Source organism: Pyrgilauda ruficollis, unplaced genomic scaffold (genome assembly GCF_017590135.1).
Source record: "Pyrgilauda ruficollis isolate IOZ18807 unplaced genomic scaffold, ASM1759013v1 scaffold23, whole genome shotgun sequence".
Taxonomy (NCBI): Eukaryota; Metazoa; Chordata; class Aves; order Passeriformes; family Passeridae; genus Pyrgilauda; species Pyrgilauda ruficollis.
In genome coordinates this window covers 3,120,826-3,137,380 of record NW_024522539.1, presented here as the reverse complement: position 1 = coordinate 3,137,380, position 16,555 = coordinate 3,120,826, and the positions used below count along the sequence as shown (strand labels likewise).

Genomic DNA, 16,555 nt, shown 5'->3' with positions numbered 1-16,555 from the left:
TTTTTTTTTTTTTCCTGTACAGGACAAAGCGATTTCAGGCCATACACTGACACTCCAAAGAGCAGATGTCACATCACCACGCCTCAGAGACCCTCAGTGGATTTCAGCCCACGCTCACGATCCCTTGAAGCTTTGTACATTCCAGCTTCGTACATTCCAGCTCTCCCCGTGTCACCCACAGCCCAGAGCTTGGGCTCTGCTGTGCTCCAAGGTCTCCTTTGATGCAGCAGGAAAGACAAGAAGCTGAAACCATCCAAGTGCTGTTGGTGGGATGACAATGGTAAAGATTAAAGAGAAAAGATTCTAAAGAAGAAAAAAAAAAAAAAATCAAAATCCAGAAAACGTGATGATAACTCTAATGGTGAGGATCAGCCCACACCAATAAATGTCAGAGACGAACTTTCCCCAGCCTATTAGAAACATCCTGGCCAGCTAAAACTCATCCATTTTATTATCAGCAGTGGTAAGCATGTTACTGTTCAGCCCAGCAATCTGTTAGTTATAGTTATTTTACATATTAGCTGATAAATATTAATTAAATTGTGTGTATCCTACTTGCAGAGTCTCTGTGCTGGTAAATGAAAAAAGCAACCTGTTGATCAGGGGTTGCATGTGCCCTGCTAAGTCTTTTCTCCCTATTATAAACAAAAAATTAAATTTAAAAACCTGTCCATACACAGCCATTAGCTTTGCTAATACTGCAAGAAGACCAGAACTGATATAATAACAGCCACTCAGCAGCTTGGCTATATTCAGTTGCAATTTTCTCCATAAAAATAGGTATATTCCAAGGGATTCAATTGCTGAAGAACTGAAATAAATAATCAAACAACATAAAATACATGACAATTCCAATCCAACACCAGACCCTGCACAACTTGCCCAGAGAATCTGTGGCTGCCCCATTCTTGGAAGTGTTCAGGGACAGGTTGGATGGAGTTTGGAGCAACCTAGGACAGTGGAAGGTGTCTCTGCTAAAAAAACCCTGAGTGGAATTGCCATTATATTTTTCAATTTACCATTTCCATGGATTTTGTTGTAGAAGAGGCCTCTTTCCACAGGGAACAGTGAGCTTTACACTGAAATGTTTGTGTCCTCTCTTTTTGTGACATCGCTTTCTATCTACATAAAGACCAGCTTCAGTTTTCCTGAGGACCATTTATTTTTATTAGAATGGAAAAGAAATATGGAGTTTTAGATCCTGAAATTTCTATTTAAAGTCCCATTATAGTTTGGTGTTAAATAGCATAACAGCTTGATTTCTCCCTCCTCGCATTAAGTGCTGAACAGCTGAAATAAAAATTGGAATATATTGAACACTTCCACTTCACAGTTTAAAACACTGGTCAGTGCCTGCCAATAACAAGAAATAAAAGAAATATATATAAGTAATAATAAAAGAGATAAAAATTAAGGAGCTGTTTCTAAATGAAGGGCCATATTCTGTTCTTCTTGCCGTCTACTAAAAAGCTACTCAAGCAGTGTGCTGCCAGCTCTGCAGTGTGGTCAGAATGCATTTGCAGAAAATATATTTTTCTCTTACTCAGCAGCAGTTCAAGCAGTTTTTGAAAGTATCAGACAAATGTGCAGAAAAATATTCAAGGTGATAACCAGGATTTTCATAGTTGAGTTGCTTCCATTTCTTCTCTACCTCAGGATGAGTGCTGTGCCAGTCACATCTGTGTACAGCAAGAAGAAAAACACCCAGTGTTTAGCTGAGTCAGCTGTGTCTCTGACTTGCCTTCAAATAGCAAGGGCTTGGTTCTTAATTATGGATAGGGAGATTAATTTGCACAGACCTCAAATATCCAGTGACCCTCACATCCATTGTTTTGGGCACAGATACCCATGGGAGTGCTAATATTAAAGCTACAATCATACTTTAACAAAAACTCCAAGAGAAGCTTCAACTTCAACAGAAGAAATGTTAGAGGAAAGAAAAGGTTTTATTTCATTTCTGAATAATTTCTGAGTAAGGCCTAATTCAAATCTTTCAATTCTTTTTTAACTGTGTGGCACAGCTGCAATAAATGCATTATTCCTCCAAGTATACTACCTTGCACACAAAGCTTGGGAACATGAGCAACCAATTAAATCAGTGCAAAAATTAATTTCAGTGGTCTCTGTCAAATTCTGGTTTGCTTAAACCACTAGTATTCCTCCCACACTTGCACAAGCATTTACCAACACTGAATCAGAGTCAGGTCTCAGAATCTTTACTTCCAATTCAACAAACATCTGCTTAAGAAAAGGGACTAACAACTATTCAAGACAGTACTTCTCCCCCCCTACAAATTTCTATTAGCTTCTTCATAAAGGCTTAGTGAATTAATCTTTGCTACTCTCTATTTCTTTTCTACTCCCTTTTGCCAGCTGTAAAAACTTTAAAAACTAGTACTGCATTCCAAAAAGATCATATCAGTTGTTACAGAGTGCATGGAACTAATAGACTTACATCTCCCCTCTGGAAGAATATCTCATGGAATACCTAATATTTTACAGCATTCAAGTAATACCCTTCATATATATATGTATAAAGCAGCTCTCATGTCCCAAAGAAAATAGAAAGTCTCACCTGGAAATTAATTAAGACTTTAAATCTTACCTTATTCCTTACAAATTCTTTGTTCATTAGACCACCCTGTACTTAGATTTTTTTCTAAAAAAAAAAAAAACAAAACAGCACAAATCAAAAATAACTATGAGAAGACTGGTCAGAATCACAGGAAGTGTTTTAATGACTGGTCAAGCATAAAAATTAATGGATAAAAATCTTGATTGACATAGGAGTATGAAGGACTGTAGGATTTTAAAAGTGATTCAGTGCTGCCAGTGGCAGATTCTGCTTTATTTAAAGCTGCAGAAAGCTCTGTTTCCTGTATTGGAAGCTCCTTCAGCCCCAGCAGCCAGCAAAAGTTAATTCTGCAAGTTGTTTTAGGGGAAGAAATGGATGGTGGAATCAGACTCTTTTAAATAAAAAGAATCCACACATCTTTTTGTGTCTCAGCACAGGACGATTTAAATGACAGACACAGGTCATGGCTCCAAACCTCATTCAGCCACCACCCAACCCAAGGGATTTCTTCAGAGATTTTTCTTTTTTTTTTTTTTTTCCCTAAGGTCTCACAATTACCAGCTCTCTTGAGATAATATAGTGGATTTCTATTCTTAGCTTATTTCTCCCCTCCCTCTCTCTCTCTCTCTCTCACACACACACACACACACTTCCTACTCAAAACAAGACCCAGTGAAACCCTCTGCCCACATAGTTATAATTCCCAAGAGAACTTGCATATGCTTTTGTTTTGGGCAGTGACAATGTGCATATGTTTTGATTTCAGGCCCCCCCCATTGGCTCTCAGGCTCCACTTTAATGAAGACAGACCAGCTATTAAACTCACCAGTTTCAGCAAGCTATAACCCAGCTTCTAGAGTTCCTCTGACCTTGCGAGTTGGAGTGAGATTTTTCTAACATGTTGCCTGTTAAAGGGTATTACCGAGTAAATGTTTTGGGTTAGCAAATACACACATTTTCCTGTTGGTGTTTGGTTTGAAAAGTGTACAGTGCTTGGACTCTTTCATAACAAGCCTGGGATAAAGATCAAGAGTAGTAAATCAGATAAGTGCTGTGAAGAGGAACAGCAAAGTTACCCCTGAGCTTAAGTTAGTAAGAACAAGTCCAAGAACAGTGGAAATGGACAGTTTTTCTAGTTGCCATTCCTCATCATTAAAGTGAGTTACAACTGCTAAAAACAGAATACCCACAGAGATATAATCAAAACTGATTAAATTAATATTCTGTTTACTTGCACATAAACAAGTGATGAAAAATATTGCTGGATATTTTGCAGGAAATTTTTTAAGCTTTTCCTCTTCTTCCTAAATACTCCACGCCTGGGAGAGGAAAGAGTTTGGGGCAGTCCCAGTCAGCCAGTCAGTCAGACTTCTATCTTTAATAGAGACGTAATCATTTTTGCTTTAAAAGTTACATGAGTCACAAATCATCCCTGTCATGTGAAGCCAGACTCATCACAGTTGGAAGAAAAAAGGTGCCCCAGATGAAGTTTGCCACAGATACCTGAATTATAGTACTGTTTGGAACTGAAAGACAAGAAGATTCCACCTTCTGGAGCATAGATATCATGGATTCAAATTCCAACACTGTGGTGGTGACTGGTAAGATTTGTATTTCATTCTTTGAGCCAGAGATGGTATGCACGCATGCTTGATCTTTGTCATAAACAGTTTCCTGGAGGGAAAAAGGGTAGCAAATGGTCATACTAACATTTCCAAATGGCAAATAACTTGCTGTGCCTTCCTAAGAAAAATCAGATGCATGTCAGAGGAAACAGACTGCAGTCTGCCCTCTCTACTGCCATCCAGTTTGGTTTGTTGTTCATTCTCTCCATGTTTTAATCTTTGTTGACATTCTCTCTGATCCAAACCACATAGCTCAAGGCAGTGCAGGCTACTATTAGATAAAGCTTACCCAAAAGAAGCTCTGAAGCAAGAAAACCAGGTTGCATCACAATGTCATACAGTCAGTGTCCAGAATTAGAGCAGCACATGGCAACTTTCAGGGGCTCAGTTTCATGGCAAGGTAAGGGAGTTTTAAACAGGAGATGCTGCCTCATCACAGCTAAACTAAACCATCCCATTTAAATATACCAAAGGAACATGTCTGAACATGCAGCACAAGGGACCAAATTTGGAGTTTCTCTTGCTGGCTCCAGCTAGTGCAGCATCACAGAGGCAGAACCAGCAGCTCAGAGAGGGCTGAGCTTTAAAAGGTTAAAGCTCCTAAGGAATGCTGCTGCTCGCTGTTCCTCTTGTTGCCACTGGCTCATCTAAGGGCAATCATTACACATATCTTGACATGTGAGTTGCTGGATAATTTTCCACTGCAGGTCATCTGAGGATATAGGAACGAGGGTGAAGCTACATCAAAGAGATTTGCATCTTGCTGTTTTCAATTAAACACTTTTCTTTTTTTTTTTTTTTTTAATAGCTGCAAGATGGGCAGAACTAGTCTGGCTTGCTCCAGCCGTAGCTGCAGATGAGCTGGATGGGAGTGCAGGAGAGGGCAAGAGGTATTTGCTAACCTCCTAAAAGGCTGACAGTCTGGTTCTCTCCTATGATATTTATGGCACATACCCTTGTTGGGAACACTTCTTAGCACCCTGTTAGTTTTTTCCTCCCTTTTGATCACCATTTATGTCCAGAAATCTCCTTGGTCAAAAAGCTTTAGACTAGTTAAGACACACGTGCATCTTTAATCTACTACAGAGATTATCACAGCATGTCTCTGTCACATTTTCACCTGCTCAGAATAAAAACCTGCTGGCAGGGAGCCCAGTTTATTACATGGAGCCCAGTAGCATTCAACCAGTTACCTCTCCACATTGCTGTAGGTATTGCAGTAAAACTCTCATATATTTTGTTATTTTTCATAGCAATTTTATCCTAAGCAGTGGTTTCTTAGGGCCACCACTGACACAAGTGTTTGTGATTGTCACAAGTCATTGTGATCTACTTAATAACTTTACTATAATTCTGTAGTTCTGCACACACAGGTACAGAAACTTGTACAACTACAGCTCCAAAATGGAGCAGGTGCCACCCAAATTTTCCTCTCAAAGCAGAGTGGGAAAATGGAGTTTTGTGTTTCCTGGAAATGTGAAATGAGCACCATTTTCTTTGTTCCCTCACCATAGGAGAAACTCAAACCTGGAGAAAATATTGTCCAAAATATAAGCTTTTCATAACATTAAAGAGAAAAGATGGAGCAGTTATGAAATAAATATTAACAAATTAAGAAATGCTTAAAGTCTAGCACTAATTAAGCTGTCACAAGCCTGCATTTAGGCTTAATTGTCTCCACATACAAGTAGCTTTCACTGTGCAAAATGGCAATCATCTGCTGTCAAGTATTTACTTGTCCATTTAAGGATTTTAAATATTTAAGAGTTATAGCATTAAAACCATTTCACAAACTCATTTTCCTGACACCCAATATCTAGGACTTCGCAACACTCTGGATTGAGAACATTAATTGAGATTAATAAAGACAGTGGGAGTTTTCCTTCAAACTTTTTAATGACAAAATGTCCATCTGCTCAAAATTAGATCTTTTCCCTTTTTATTAAAAAAATAATTATTTCACAAAAAAGATGCATAAAATTGAATGTAATACTTTGGAGTCAAAGTGTTCTTTCCTCTTTTCTCCTCTCTCTTCCTGGGGGAAAAAGTGAAGACATTTTTCCCAGCATCACAAAAACCCATATTTTCCCAGATAGAAAACTGTAAGTTTTCATTACTTGCTATTAAAATAAATCACAGATTAAGTAAATTTTACTCTTTGAAACATTTTCATTAAATATATTTTCATATCTTCATCTTCATGAGCTTTAACAATAAGAATGATACATTAACTGTGCCTGGGAGTATTTAATACCATAACTTTTAGTAGTGTTATTTCTATGGATGATGACCCTTCCCCAAAAATCATCATTTACATGATCTGTCCTATTGGAGGTACATTTAACCAGCTCCAGTTAAGGCTCTCTCTTAAGAAAGCCTTGACATGAATGGACATTGCAGGATTAGTTCTTTTATCGGTGAATACACAAATTGAAAATACTATTCCCTTAAGAGTTATAAAAGCTAAATCCTATTTAAAAAGCTCAACCTCCATAACCAAAAATAGGAAGATAAAGATCAAATATGTGTGTGCACACATCAGCACCTAATCTGCAATTGTAGAGTAAGCACAGGTTAAAACCACCTTTCTTTCTTTTCAGGTTTTGGTCCCTTCAGACAATACCTGGTTAATTCCAGCTGGGAAGCAGTGAAGGTAGGCATAAAAAAAAAAAAACCAAAAAAGGAGGGAGGCATTTTAATTTTTAGACATCCCAACACAAACTGGTTTTAAGCTTTCCATTCCCTTTTCATGACTCATTAAACAGCGTTGTGCCTCATGGAGCAGACACCCAACATGGAACAAAGAGGATAATGCAGTAAAATATTATTTCACTTGCATTATTTTTAGTGCCATTTAAGAACTTTAAAATATTATTCTTTATTTTAAAAATTTATTTTTATTCATTGTGTCTTCTCTACAACTATTGCATGTGCCACAGGTTATGTCTGTCTGCAGTAAACCATCACCTCTCCCACCACAGTTAATTTTATCCTGTCTGTGTGAGGTGATTTCCTTCTCACGCAGGTGTAGCCTATTGAGCTCTCACTGCCTGCTTCAGGAACACAGAACCTAAACTGTGCCAGCTCTAAGTGTGAGTTCACTTTTCAGCTTTGGCTTCCACTTTCAAATGACAGTGAATTCTACAGCTGAATTGAAAATAAGGTCATTCAGAAGGGTTTTTTTCCCTCCATACACCTTGACTGGCAATAACAAGTCTCAGATGCAGTCTTGAAAATTCCTGCTTGTTTCCTAAATCTGTGTAGTAGAACAAATTTAGCTGGGGGATACAAAGACATGGTTTGGATACCTGGCTTTCAGCATCACCTGATTCATTCTCCCTGTCACGGACAGCAGCCTTTTCTGGAGTTCAGTTACTCTCATAAGGTACCTATGAACAGAGTTATTGTGAGAGGATCTTCCACATAAGTTTTTAGCAATCCCAAGGTAGAAAGGAGGTTACACAATGAAATCTGAAACTAGTGGGGGAACAGTCAAAGTAGTAAAATTAAATTGGAGCATTGGTCCAAAATGTACAAGAAATGACAGATAATATTGGTAAAATGGAAAGTAGGACATGTAAAACAAACCAAGGGGACTGTGTTCTATTATGAAGACTGAAATAAATCCATACCGTTTTTAATGCTTTTGGACGATGAAATGAGAAAGTTAGCTATAGGAAAGTATTAGTAGTGACAGAAAGGTGATGGCTCTACAGGACTATAACCTCAGGACAAATTTTGGTGACAGCTACTGAATAGCTGTTTTGAAAATGAAGTGCACTCAAGCCAAGATGATTGAAAAACAAAAAGCCAGTATGTTTTTGCAATGACCAAAGCTATAGTAATTCCACCTAAACATACATCTTTTCTATTCTAGCTAAGCCAGTATGTTTTTGCAATGACCAAAGCTATAGTAATTCCACCTTTTCTATACATCTTTTCTATTCTAGCGTTGTTGGGTGAAGAATGCTGAGTGCAGCTTGGTGTTTGGTAGAACAAATCTATTGCCCCTTCCAAGTAATGAGGGATGTTATCCCTGTAGGCTAACAAAAAACAAAAATACTTTTGTGATACCTTTCCACACCCCAGTCATGACAGGAGACCCGTAAATTATCCTAACTCCAACTTGACATGTGCCCTAAACCACAAATATTTGTCAGTTGACAGTGTTCTTGCTCATTATTTCCCGATTCCTATTGGTTCTAATTTTGGGTGCAAGACCATCCTCTTCTGGCTGAAAATAGAGCATGTTCTTTATCTGCAAGCAAAATAGCCTCGAGCGAGAACGCACCGATGGGATGAGTTTTCTGCATCAATGCCACGAGCTGGCCATGCCATGCCAGGGAGTTGCATAACAAGGGCCACAGCATTCCCTAGCAAAACAGATGTCAGTCCTTGTGCATGGAGGAGAACAAATCCATTTCACTCTGATGTGGCACCCTCTATGTGGAATTAATTTGTATTCAGAGTGGGGATGCTGCTTTGGTTTCCTACTCCCTGGCAAAGGTGGTTAATTCAGCCAATTCAGAGAAATTTGCTGCAAATCTGGAAGCACTTTGAATTTCGATGGGCTTCTCCACACTAAATAGCAATCTCGTAGTATTGTTCCATTGGCCTCATTCATGGGAGTAGCCCTATGATCTTCAGGAAGCTTATGCACATATATTAAAGATAGCAAAATTTAGTAGTTACATCTGGAAGTAATCCTGTCTTGGCTTGGGGTACCTGCATAGATCAATGGAGTGACATAAACCCTCCTGCCAAGTCTCTTTGCTGTGAACCACGCAAGTGTGCACTCAGATTCATCCTCAGCAACGTGATGAGCAGCCAGAACAAACCTACTAAATATGACTGGTCAGGCTTAATGCCTTTGTAGCATTACCCAGAACTATCCTCATTATTACCCCAAAATGCAGTAGGTGCTTATCAAAAGCCTGGATAGCACCCTCAGTGATGATGTAATGTTGATACACGCAGTCTTAGAAGTTCACAACCCAGAAGGATCTTCATACCAAAAGCATCTGAAATCCTGTAAAAATACATTTAACAGTTCCAGTGTCCTAATTCCAAAGCATAGCCTCACTCTCCATGCTCTTGAAATGGATCCTTGGCCAAAGAACCATGGCTGCCCTTCTATGAGCAATACTTGCTCTTACTCACAACTGCTTCCTTAAGCTCCTCCACAAGGAGCTGCTGATGGGATCAGCTGTGCTCCTAACCTTTCTTCTTGCTCTAGGGAGGATCAAAGATTGATCCAATGAGCACAGCCCATTCCAATAACTACATCCCTTCTATGTCCTCATTGGGCATGCAGAAAAATATTACTTCTCTTACAAATTAACTATGTACTACTACTGCCTTTTTGGTGAATAAGCCAGTTTCCCTTGAAGTCCTCAGAAATCCAAAGATACATGTGAGTAAAACTCTACAAATCTCTATATTTACTGGTTTAAAAAGGGTATTTGTCCTGAATTTCCTCTTTAAGAACATGAAGACGTAATTTTCCAAGAAGGTGAGGAATTCTCCATTGTTTTTGCATGGACCTAAGTTCTCATGACAGAGACTCTCACACATGGCATTCATCAGCATTGCATTCTTCATCCATGGAGTTTTTGTTCCTCAGCAGGTACCCTTCGAATGTTCAGGGAAAAGGGGATCAAATGGACCCAAAAGCACAGACAAACCTGTCAATTCAAGGTCATGGAGAAAAGCTTCAGAGCTCTTACAGACACCATCACCTGGCCCAGCATGGTTGTCCAGCACTAGAAAGACAGCTTATCTTTTAGAAACCTGTCTCACTAAGCTTTTCATGGTTCTCATAACTTCATTCACCTGAAATACCCTCCTAAAATATGCACGAAAGCTCTGCCAGCAACACTTTTAACTCTGGAAGTGCAGGACATTCTCACTAAAGGAAAACACCACCAGGTGTTTACTCTGCATTTGCTGACAAATCAAAGAGTTACCACAATGTGTTAGTGCTGCAGCACCACATGGGACCTTCAGAATCCCAGATCTCCTGATTTATTTATTCCATGCTACAGATTAATGGTCCCACCCAATAACCCGTGATTCAACCCTGTTGCTGTGTCTCCTCCAGAAAGTCCTGTCTGCAGGTTGGCAGTAAAATGACCTATCAGGGCACTCCACCATCAAGGTCAGAGTCCCCAGTTAACAGGGCACAAATATAAGTTGACTGACAACATTCATAGTAATTAAACTGTTAGTGCAAAGAACAGGTCACATTTCCAACTGCTTCTGGGAACTATGTCTGCTATCAGGAGATGAGGATCAGGTCTCCCAGCACAGTTTTTCATCCTGCCACTGACCATGTGGTCTTTGGAAATCTGTCATTTAATCTGTCTCTCTCCCCCTCTCTGCTTTAGTTTCATTATCTGTGAAAGTAAGACATTGCTATTTAGTGCCTTCGTTTCTGTGTTGGAACTTTCTTACATCCCTGAAGTTTTAAGAAGGTATCTACAGGTTTAGAAAAAACCCCAACAACTTAAAACAACTAAAAATCCAAACCCAACACATAAACAAAACCTCCACTAACCAGCCACACAAAACACCTTTGTTTGCAACGTACTTGCAGTCTGGCTGGGGCAAGTAAAACCTTCTGGTTTCCTTTCTGCACCAGCGTGAGCAGTTCACAAAATTAACACAAGCAACCACCTTTGCAGCAACCCAAATCAGTGAGAACTCAGGCAAAATCAGTGATGTTTTCCAGAGTTTTCTAGAAGTTCAAGCTATTTCCAACACACAGAGTTTCCAGCACAAACCTGAGCACAGTGCTGTGCAAATCACTTCTCTTTGGACCAGAACACCAGTGGACCACAACTCACAACAGCTCAAGGTCAGCAGCTGATAATGCTGGATTTCTTCTCCCTCCTAGAAGAACTTCCCAAGAAAGAATCTTCATGTTTTCTTTTGAACCACTCTTCCCCTCCTTTAAAATTTCCTTTCCTGTTTCAACTACAAAATACAGGCACTTGTTTACTAAATTCACTCACCAGTGTGAGCTCTGGTTTCCAGGAGCAGTTACCCTCCTCTAACCATCCATCTTCAGTCTCCCACTTTAAATGCAGAATTGGTTCTGGTTAAGGCTGAGACAAGGAACAGCCTTTTTTTACTTTGCTCCGCGTTTACACATCTGGTGTCACAGGGTGTAAACCCATGGCTGGGATTGTTAGACAACACAGTAATACACATTATTGACAACATGCTGAAATTGCTTAGGACATAGAGAACCATCTTCCTTTGACACAAATTCTCAGCCATTTGCTATTGGCCAGCTTCAGTTTGGTCCTGCACAAAAGTATTTCTGTGTGTTTCTGCCATGACAACTGGTGACAACAGAATGTCTCGACCCAGAGAGCACGAGAGAACAGCACTACAGCTGGCTTTGGGTCTCCATGTTCTGCACCAAAGTTAGGGGTAATCGAGTCCTCTAAGCCTTATAGTTTGAAAGACTCTCATTAGATGTAAAAATTAAAAATGCTTTGGAAAAGAAAATGCTAATTGTGAACCAGCTGGGGTTTTCTTGTGTGGAGGCTGAGGCACAGTACAGCATTCTTCAGCGAGATGATGCAATGGGCTCTCAAAGACTGTCAGCGCCCACAGGAAAAAAGGCTGGCACTGTTCTCCAAATGTGTTTACTTCCCTGCAGGCATTGTTTCCTTGCTTGTGTCAAACAGTTTATTGAGCACAGCTAATCAATGCTTCCGCTGACAAGAAAATTGGAACAGTTTATATAGGAAGCAAGTGTGGAAGGGCAAATTTCCCAGAACTGTGGACCTCACTCGCATGGGCATCCTGAGTGAGAAAAAAAACCCTGAGAAGACGATGACAGTGATTACAGTTACAGGTCTCCTGGACTAATCAGACACCTTCACTTTTGCCTGTGCCCACTTAAAAACCTAACCTGTACCTTTGGTAGTGGTTTACTCAAATGGAACAGGGGTTTTCAACCACCATTCTATTTTCTGGGACAAAGCTTCCCACCTCAGATGAATTCCTTCTGCATCGTGCCACTGCAGCTGCTTACCTTCTGCTGAGGCCTAGGCCTGGTTTGTTAGCCCTGTTCCACTGACAAAATCATTTCAAGTCACTTCCATGTGACATTTCTTCTCCAGACCATCTTCCAACCACCTGGCCAACCTGCTGCTTTGAAGGGTACCCTTGTTCCATTTACCTCAGTTCTGGGCATAATTTTTTCTTCAGGACAATTGGTCCTCTGTGGAAATTCAACTGTACATAATTGACAGAGAAGTAACATCTCAGTGACATTTCCTTTTACTAGAGAAACATTCTAGACCAAAAAATAAATTAAACTCATTCTAAATGTGACTTCCTCGTGTTGACAGTAACCTTCTGCACATCTTACCAGAACCTGGTCAAGCCAGCAGATCTTGTCTTGGTTTTGTCTCTTGGCAGTGCAGTTTTTCTACCAGATCTTTCAGAGAAACAGCTCTTACCTACAGCAAAGCCTGTTTAGATGCTTTCAAGGGTGGAGCTTTTCTGAGAGACACCGCTTCATGGCTCTCCAGGGCCCAATCCCAAAGCAATAACCCCTCCCACCCACTGGAGACTGAGCATCTCCTTGGAAAACACAACAATGGCTCCACACAGACAGACGTGACATTAGGAAACTGTTTAGCACATTTTAGTCTCTTCCAGTTAAAACAGAGGGAGCGACCACAAAACAAATCTCATTGCAGACCAATGTTCAGGAACCATGGGCAAAGGGTGTAGCTCTTTCAGGTGTTTCCTCAGTTGAATCAGCCCAGTTTCTTTATCACAGTCAGAAATCCAATGCTCCTTCAAGTCCTCAGTGGCTTTTTTGTAAACACAGGAGCTGTCCAAGAGAGGCCTTGGTGAAAACATTGATCTCCAGATCATGCAGCTGCCAGTGGTTTACCAAAAAGCAAAGGAGCAAGTCTGCAAGATATGGACAACTCTTCAGCCACTGGTGGGTAATGATGAAGTTAAACAATCTCCTCCCCTCCCCTGAATACAATGAAAAAAATCTCCAAGAGAGTATTGCAAAACATCAAACAACTCTGGGAAGTGACTATTGAAACTGTGATCAAGGTTCCAAGCTGAAATTCAGTGCACACACTAATTAGCATGCTGGTTTAACCCCGTGCCAGTTAAACAGCATAACTCATGCTGAACAAAGGAAAGGAAAATATCTACCATGAACTGCAAAAAAGGTACTGCTGCTCTGCAGTCCTGACTAGACACAACAAAAACTGCAGCCTAATTTGGTTCTCATTTATAACCTTATCAAAGTTTTCTTTAGACATGAGCAAGACTCCCCACCTTGAAGCCAGTAATTCACATAATGCTTGGACCTTTTGCATCACATGTTTTCAAAAAGCAGGTCTCATTTTTAATTTGCTATTATTCTCCTGGTGGGAAAAACCAGCTTACAGTTCACGTTGGGCTGGCTTCGTCCACCACAGCGCTCATCATCCTGGAGCAGTGTGGGAAGAACAAAGGCTACCAGGAGAGGGATGCTTGTGGTTTTCACCCAGAAGATGCCTGCTGTGTGCTAGATGGCCCAGAAAAGATTGAATCTACAATTAATATGAAGACTCTCTGGAAAAACATCTCAGTGGAAGGGATTGATATCATCCTTTCCAGAGATGCGGGAAGGTAAACATCGCCTATCAGGGGCTCACAAAAACAACTCAATCTGCTCATTCATGAGCTCTCCTCCAACCAAAATCACTCCAAAGCAGAGTATTCAGAGGGGCACAAGTATGAAACTGAGATAATTTTAAGTTTTATGTAAAGCAGCCTTCATGAAAAGCTACAGCCAGTAGATATTTTTCCATAGATTTGTAAATTCCAAAAGAAACAAGTTCCAACATAGCACACCCTGTGATGAGCAACTCAGTAAACCTCAGCTATTAAGAGACTCTGAAAACAATACAGACTTGTAGCAGATTTTAATCTATTTTTCTCAGCTGGGAGGGATACAAAATGTAAACAGATAGACTGGAGAACAGCAATTACAGGTACTGTTAGAACCAGGCCTGTGATCTCGTTATGTATTCCAGTAGCACTGAAGCAATTTTCTACTATGCTAGTCTTCACTGGAAAGGAAAACAAACCAGTAATTTTTATTTTATTTTAAATAAAAATCAGCTAACATTGGCCCTTAAATTCAAGATTTGCACGTGAATTTTAAAAGGTGGAATGATCAGAAAAATCCCTTCAGACAGGGAGATTTTATGACTTAGACAAAAACTGTGTTACATGGTTGTAATTTCCAGCAGGGTGTGTTACCTTTCCCACCCCACAAGAATGCCTGTCTTGTGATATTTTTTTATTTAAAGTTCTTTGTGGGTGGGTGTCTGAGAAACCAAACCATCAGATAAGCAACATTTGTTTCTCAAACTTGGTTTATTTCAGCATTTCCTTTACTCACTAAGCAAATATGTTCTTAATAATTTCATAAACCAGATCTGGTTTGGCTGCTTAGAATATTTAAATTAAACAAGGTTTACTGAGCCTTAATTCAGGTTTCTGGTTTTGTTTTGTTCTTAATATTGCAGGTACATCTGTGATTATACCTACTACACTTCTCTGTATTATGGCAATGGAAGAGCTGCTTTCATCCATGTCCCTCCATTATCTGAGTCAGTAACAGCAGAATTTCTAGGAAAAGCATTACAGACCATTATCTTAGCAATGTTAGAACAGTGTGGGGAACAAAGAGAGAGGGATCACAGAGGGGAAAAAATGATGATTTCTTAGAATGTAATTCCTTACCTTTGAAATGAAGCAGATTTAAAGATTATTTAAAACCCACACACAAAGGATTTTATAGCCCACATTATTTTCAGTGAAATTTCTTTGCAAACTCAACCATTTGCATCTCTTAGAAAAAGCTTGAGGGGAAAAAAGCAAAATGATTGGTGGTTCATATTGCTAACAATAAAGTTGTTTAGATTTCAGAAATTGTGATACTGGATTGAAAACATTTTAGATGCTTAATCCTGGTTCTGTTGGTTAGAAAGACATCAATAAAGACTTGATGACCCCAGATGGATGCTCACAGCCGTAAGGACTCAGCAGAGGATGGATGTAACAGAGATCCCCTTCAGCCCCTGTGTCCAAAGTTCAGCCCACAAAAAACTTGGATATGGGAGAAACCAAATCACACTTGGAGATTCTGGTATGTGAAGTTTTACAGTTCTCTCTTACTGACCTGCTGTAGATGCTGCTTTCCACATCAGCAATGGGCTCTGAGCTAGAGTGACTTCAGAGAACACAAAAATCTGGAAACCAGCAGGATCTATAATGCTGTTGGTAACTTGAGTTTCAACCCAAAACAGCCACTTCCCCCAAATTCTCAGTGCCTGTCCCAAGGGAAAACCCCTTAGTCCTTCCACAGAGCACAGCCCAAAGGCAAATCCAACAGCTAACCTGTCCCAAGAGAGGCAATCCTGAACCACTGTGCTGTGGTGAGGATTAGGGGATGTGAGGTTACCTACAGATCAGGCACCAAAGGAGATCCCAAATTGTAAAACATGGGAGCAGAATCCTCCCCATCTCAAACAGCTCCACACAGATGTGCTGGGTACCACAGAGGGTCACAGCACTGCCCTTCAGCACACAGGGAATGTCCACACTCTCCTCTGAAATCCTGCTGCCAGGACACAAGGACGAGATGAAATCAGTCAGGAACAGCACAGCAGCAGCTTAATCTGGACACCTGGGATCTCCTGAGAGAAAAAGCCTGTTCCTCAAGCACCATCAGTAAAAAAGACAAGAGACAAATGCAACAGCACAGGCAGCTGCTGGGGCTTCACGCTGCCACTGAGCCTTGTTTTAGTCAACACGTTGGTGCCAAGACTCTGAGGAACTGGAAATGCCAGGATAATGCTGGCTTTCTGGCCACTGTCCTTTCCAGTGTTACACAAAGCTGAAAACCAAGTGCTTGCTGGCTGATTGCCTCACATGGCATTTGCTCTGCAGGTAAATAAATAACTAACAATGCTCACCTTATTCACAGGAACTGCCTCGTGCTAAACTGCTCAAATGTCAGCCATGAAGGATCCAAAAGCTCAGTGTCTCTGGATGAAAATGCTTTTGATTTCAACCAAACAATGGCACTACTGACTCCTATTAAGAGTAGCTCCATTAGATACAGCCAGAAAGGGCAGAGGAAGACCAGAGCAGCTTTGCTCTGAGTTTTCTAACCTGTACTCGGTTTGCATAAGGAGCAACAAAATCAGAAACAAACAAATGCATACAGAATTCTTTTATTTAACTTAAATCATGTAGTACTGAAACTACTAGAAAAAAGCAGAGTAAGAGAAACTAAAGGAGCCTTAGCTTC

At 40.2% G+C, this 16,555-nt stretch overlaps 1 protein-coding gene and 1 long non-coding RNA gene across 4 annotated transcripts; one reads left to right on the top strand and one right to left on the bottom strand.

Annotated features, from left to right (window-relative positions):
• Positions 1 to 28: 28 nt before the first annotated feature.
• LOC121354560 lies at positions 29 to 4,609 on the bottom strand. The gene is made up of 6 exons (XR_005955295.1): positions 4,490 to 4,609; positions 4,079 to 4,249; positions 3,402 to 3,480; positions 2,606 to 2,659; positions 1,544 to 1,679; positions 29 to 303 (listed from the first exon to the last, which is right to left on the bottom strand). It is a non-coding gene; the product is annotated as an uncharacterized LOC121354560 (long non-coding RNA).
• PGPEP1L (pyroglutamyl-peptidase I like) lies at positions 4,043 to 15,137 on the top strand. Of its 3 annotated transcripts, XM_041469273.1 has the most exons (6): positions 4,043 to 4,176; positions 5,009 to 5,090; positions 6,801 to 6,853; positions 13,055 to 13,171; positions 13,631 to 13,860; positions 14,766 to 15,137. In XM_041469273.1, exons 2-6 carry the CDS (start codon positions 5,057 to 5,059, stop codon positions 14,965 to 14,967), a joined length of 636 nt encoding a protein of 211 aa, XP_041325207.1. In that variant the 5' UTR covers positions 4,043 to 4,176; positions 5,009 to 5,056; the 3' UTR covers positions 14,968 to 15,137. The 3 variants fall into 3 exon arrangements, with proteins under 3 accessions (XP_041325207.1, XP_041325206.1, XP_041325208.1); XM_041469272.1 differs by lacking the exon at positions 5,009 to 5,090; XM_041469274.1 differs by lacking the exons at positions 5,009 to 5,090; positions 13,055 to 13,171.
• The last annotated feature ends 1,418 nt before the right edge of the window (positions 15,138 to 16,555 follow it).

Coding starts and splice junctions, on each gene's coding strand:
- PGPEP1L (XM_041469272.1), top strand. CDS start 4,143: ATGGATTCAAATTCCAACACTGTGGTGGTGACTG. Junction 13,172..13,630: donor GGACAACTCTTCAGCCACTG/GTGGGTAATGAT, acceptor GGGAAAAACCAG/CTTACAGTTCACGTTGGGCT. Junction 13,861..14,765: donor CTTTCCAGAGATGCGGGAAG/GTAAACATCGCC, acceptor TTAATATTGCAG/GTACATCTGTGATTATACCT.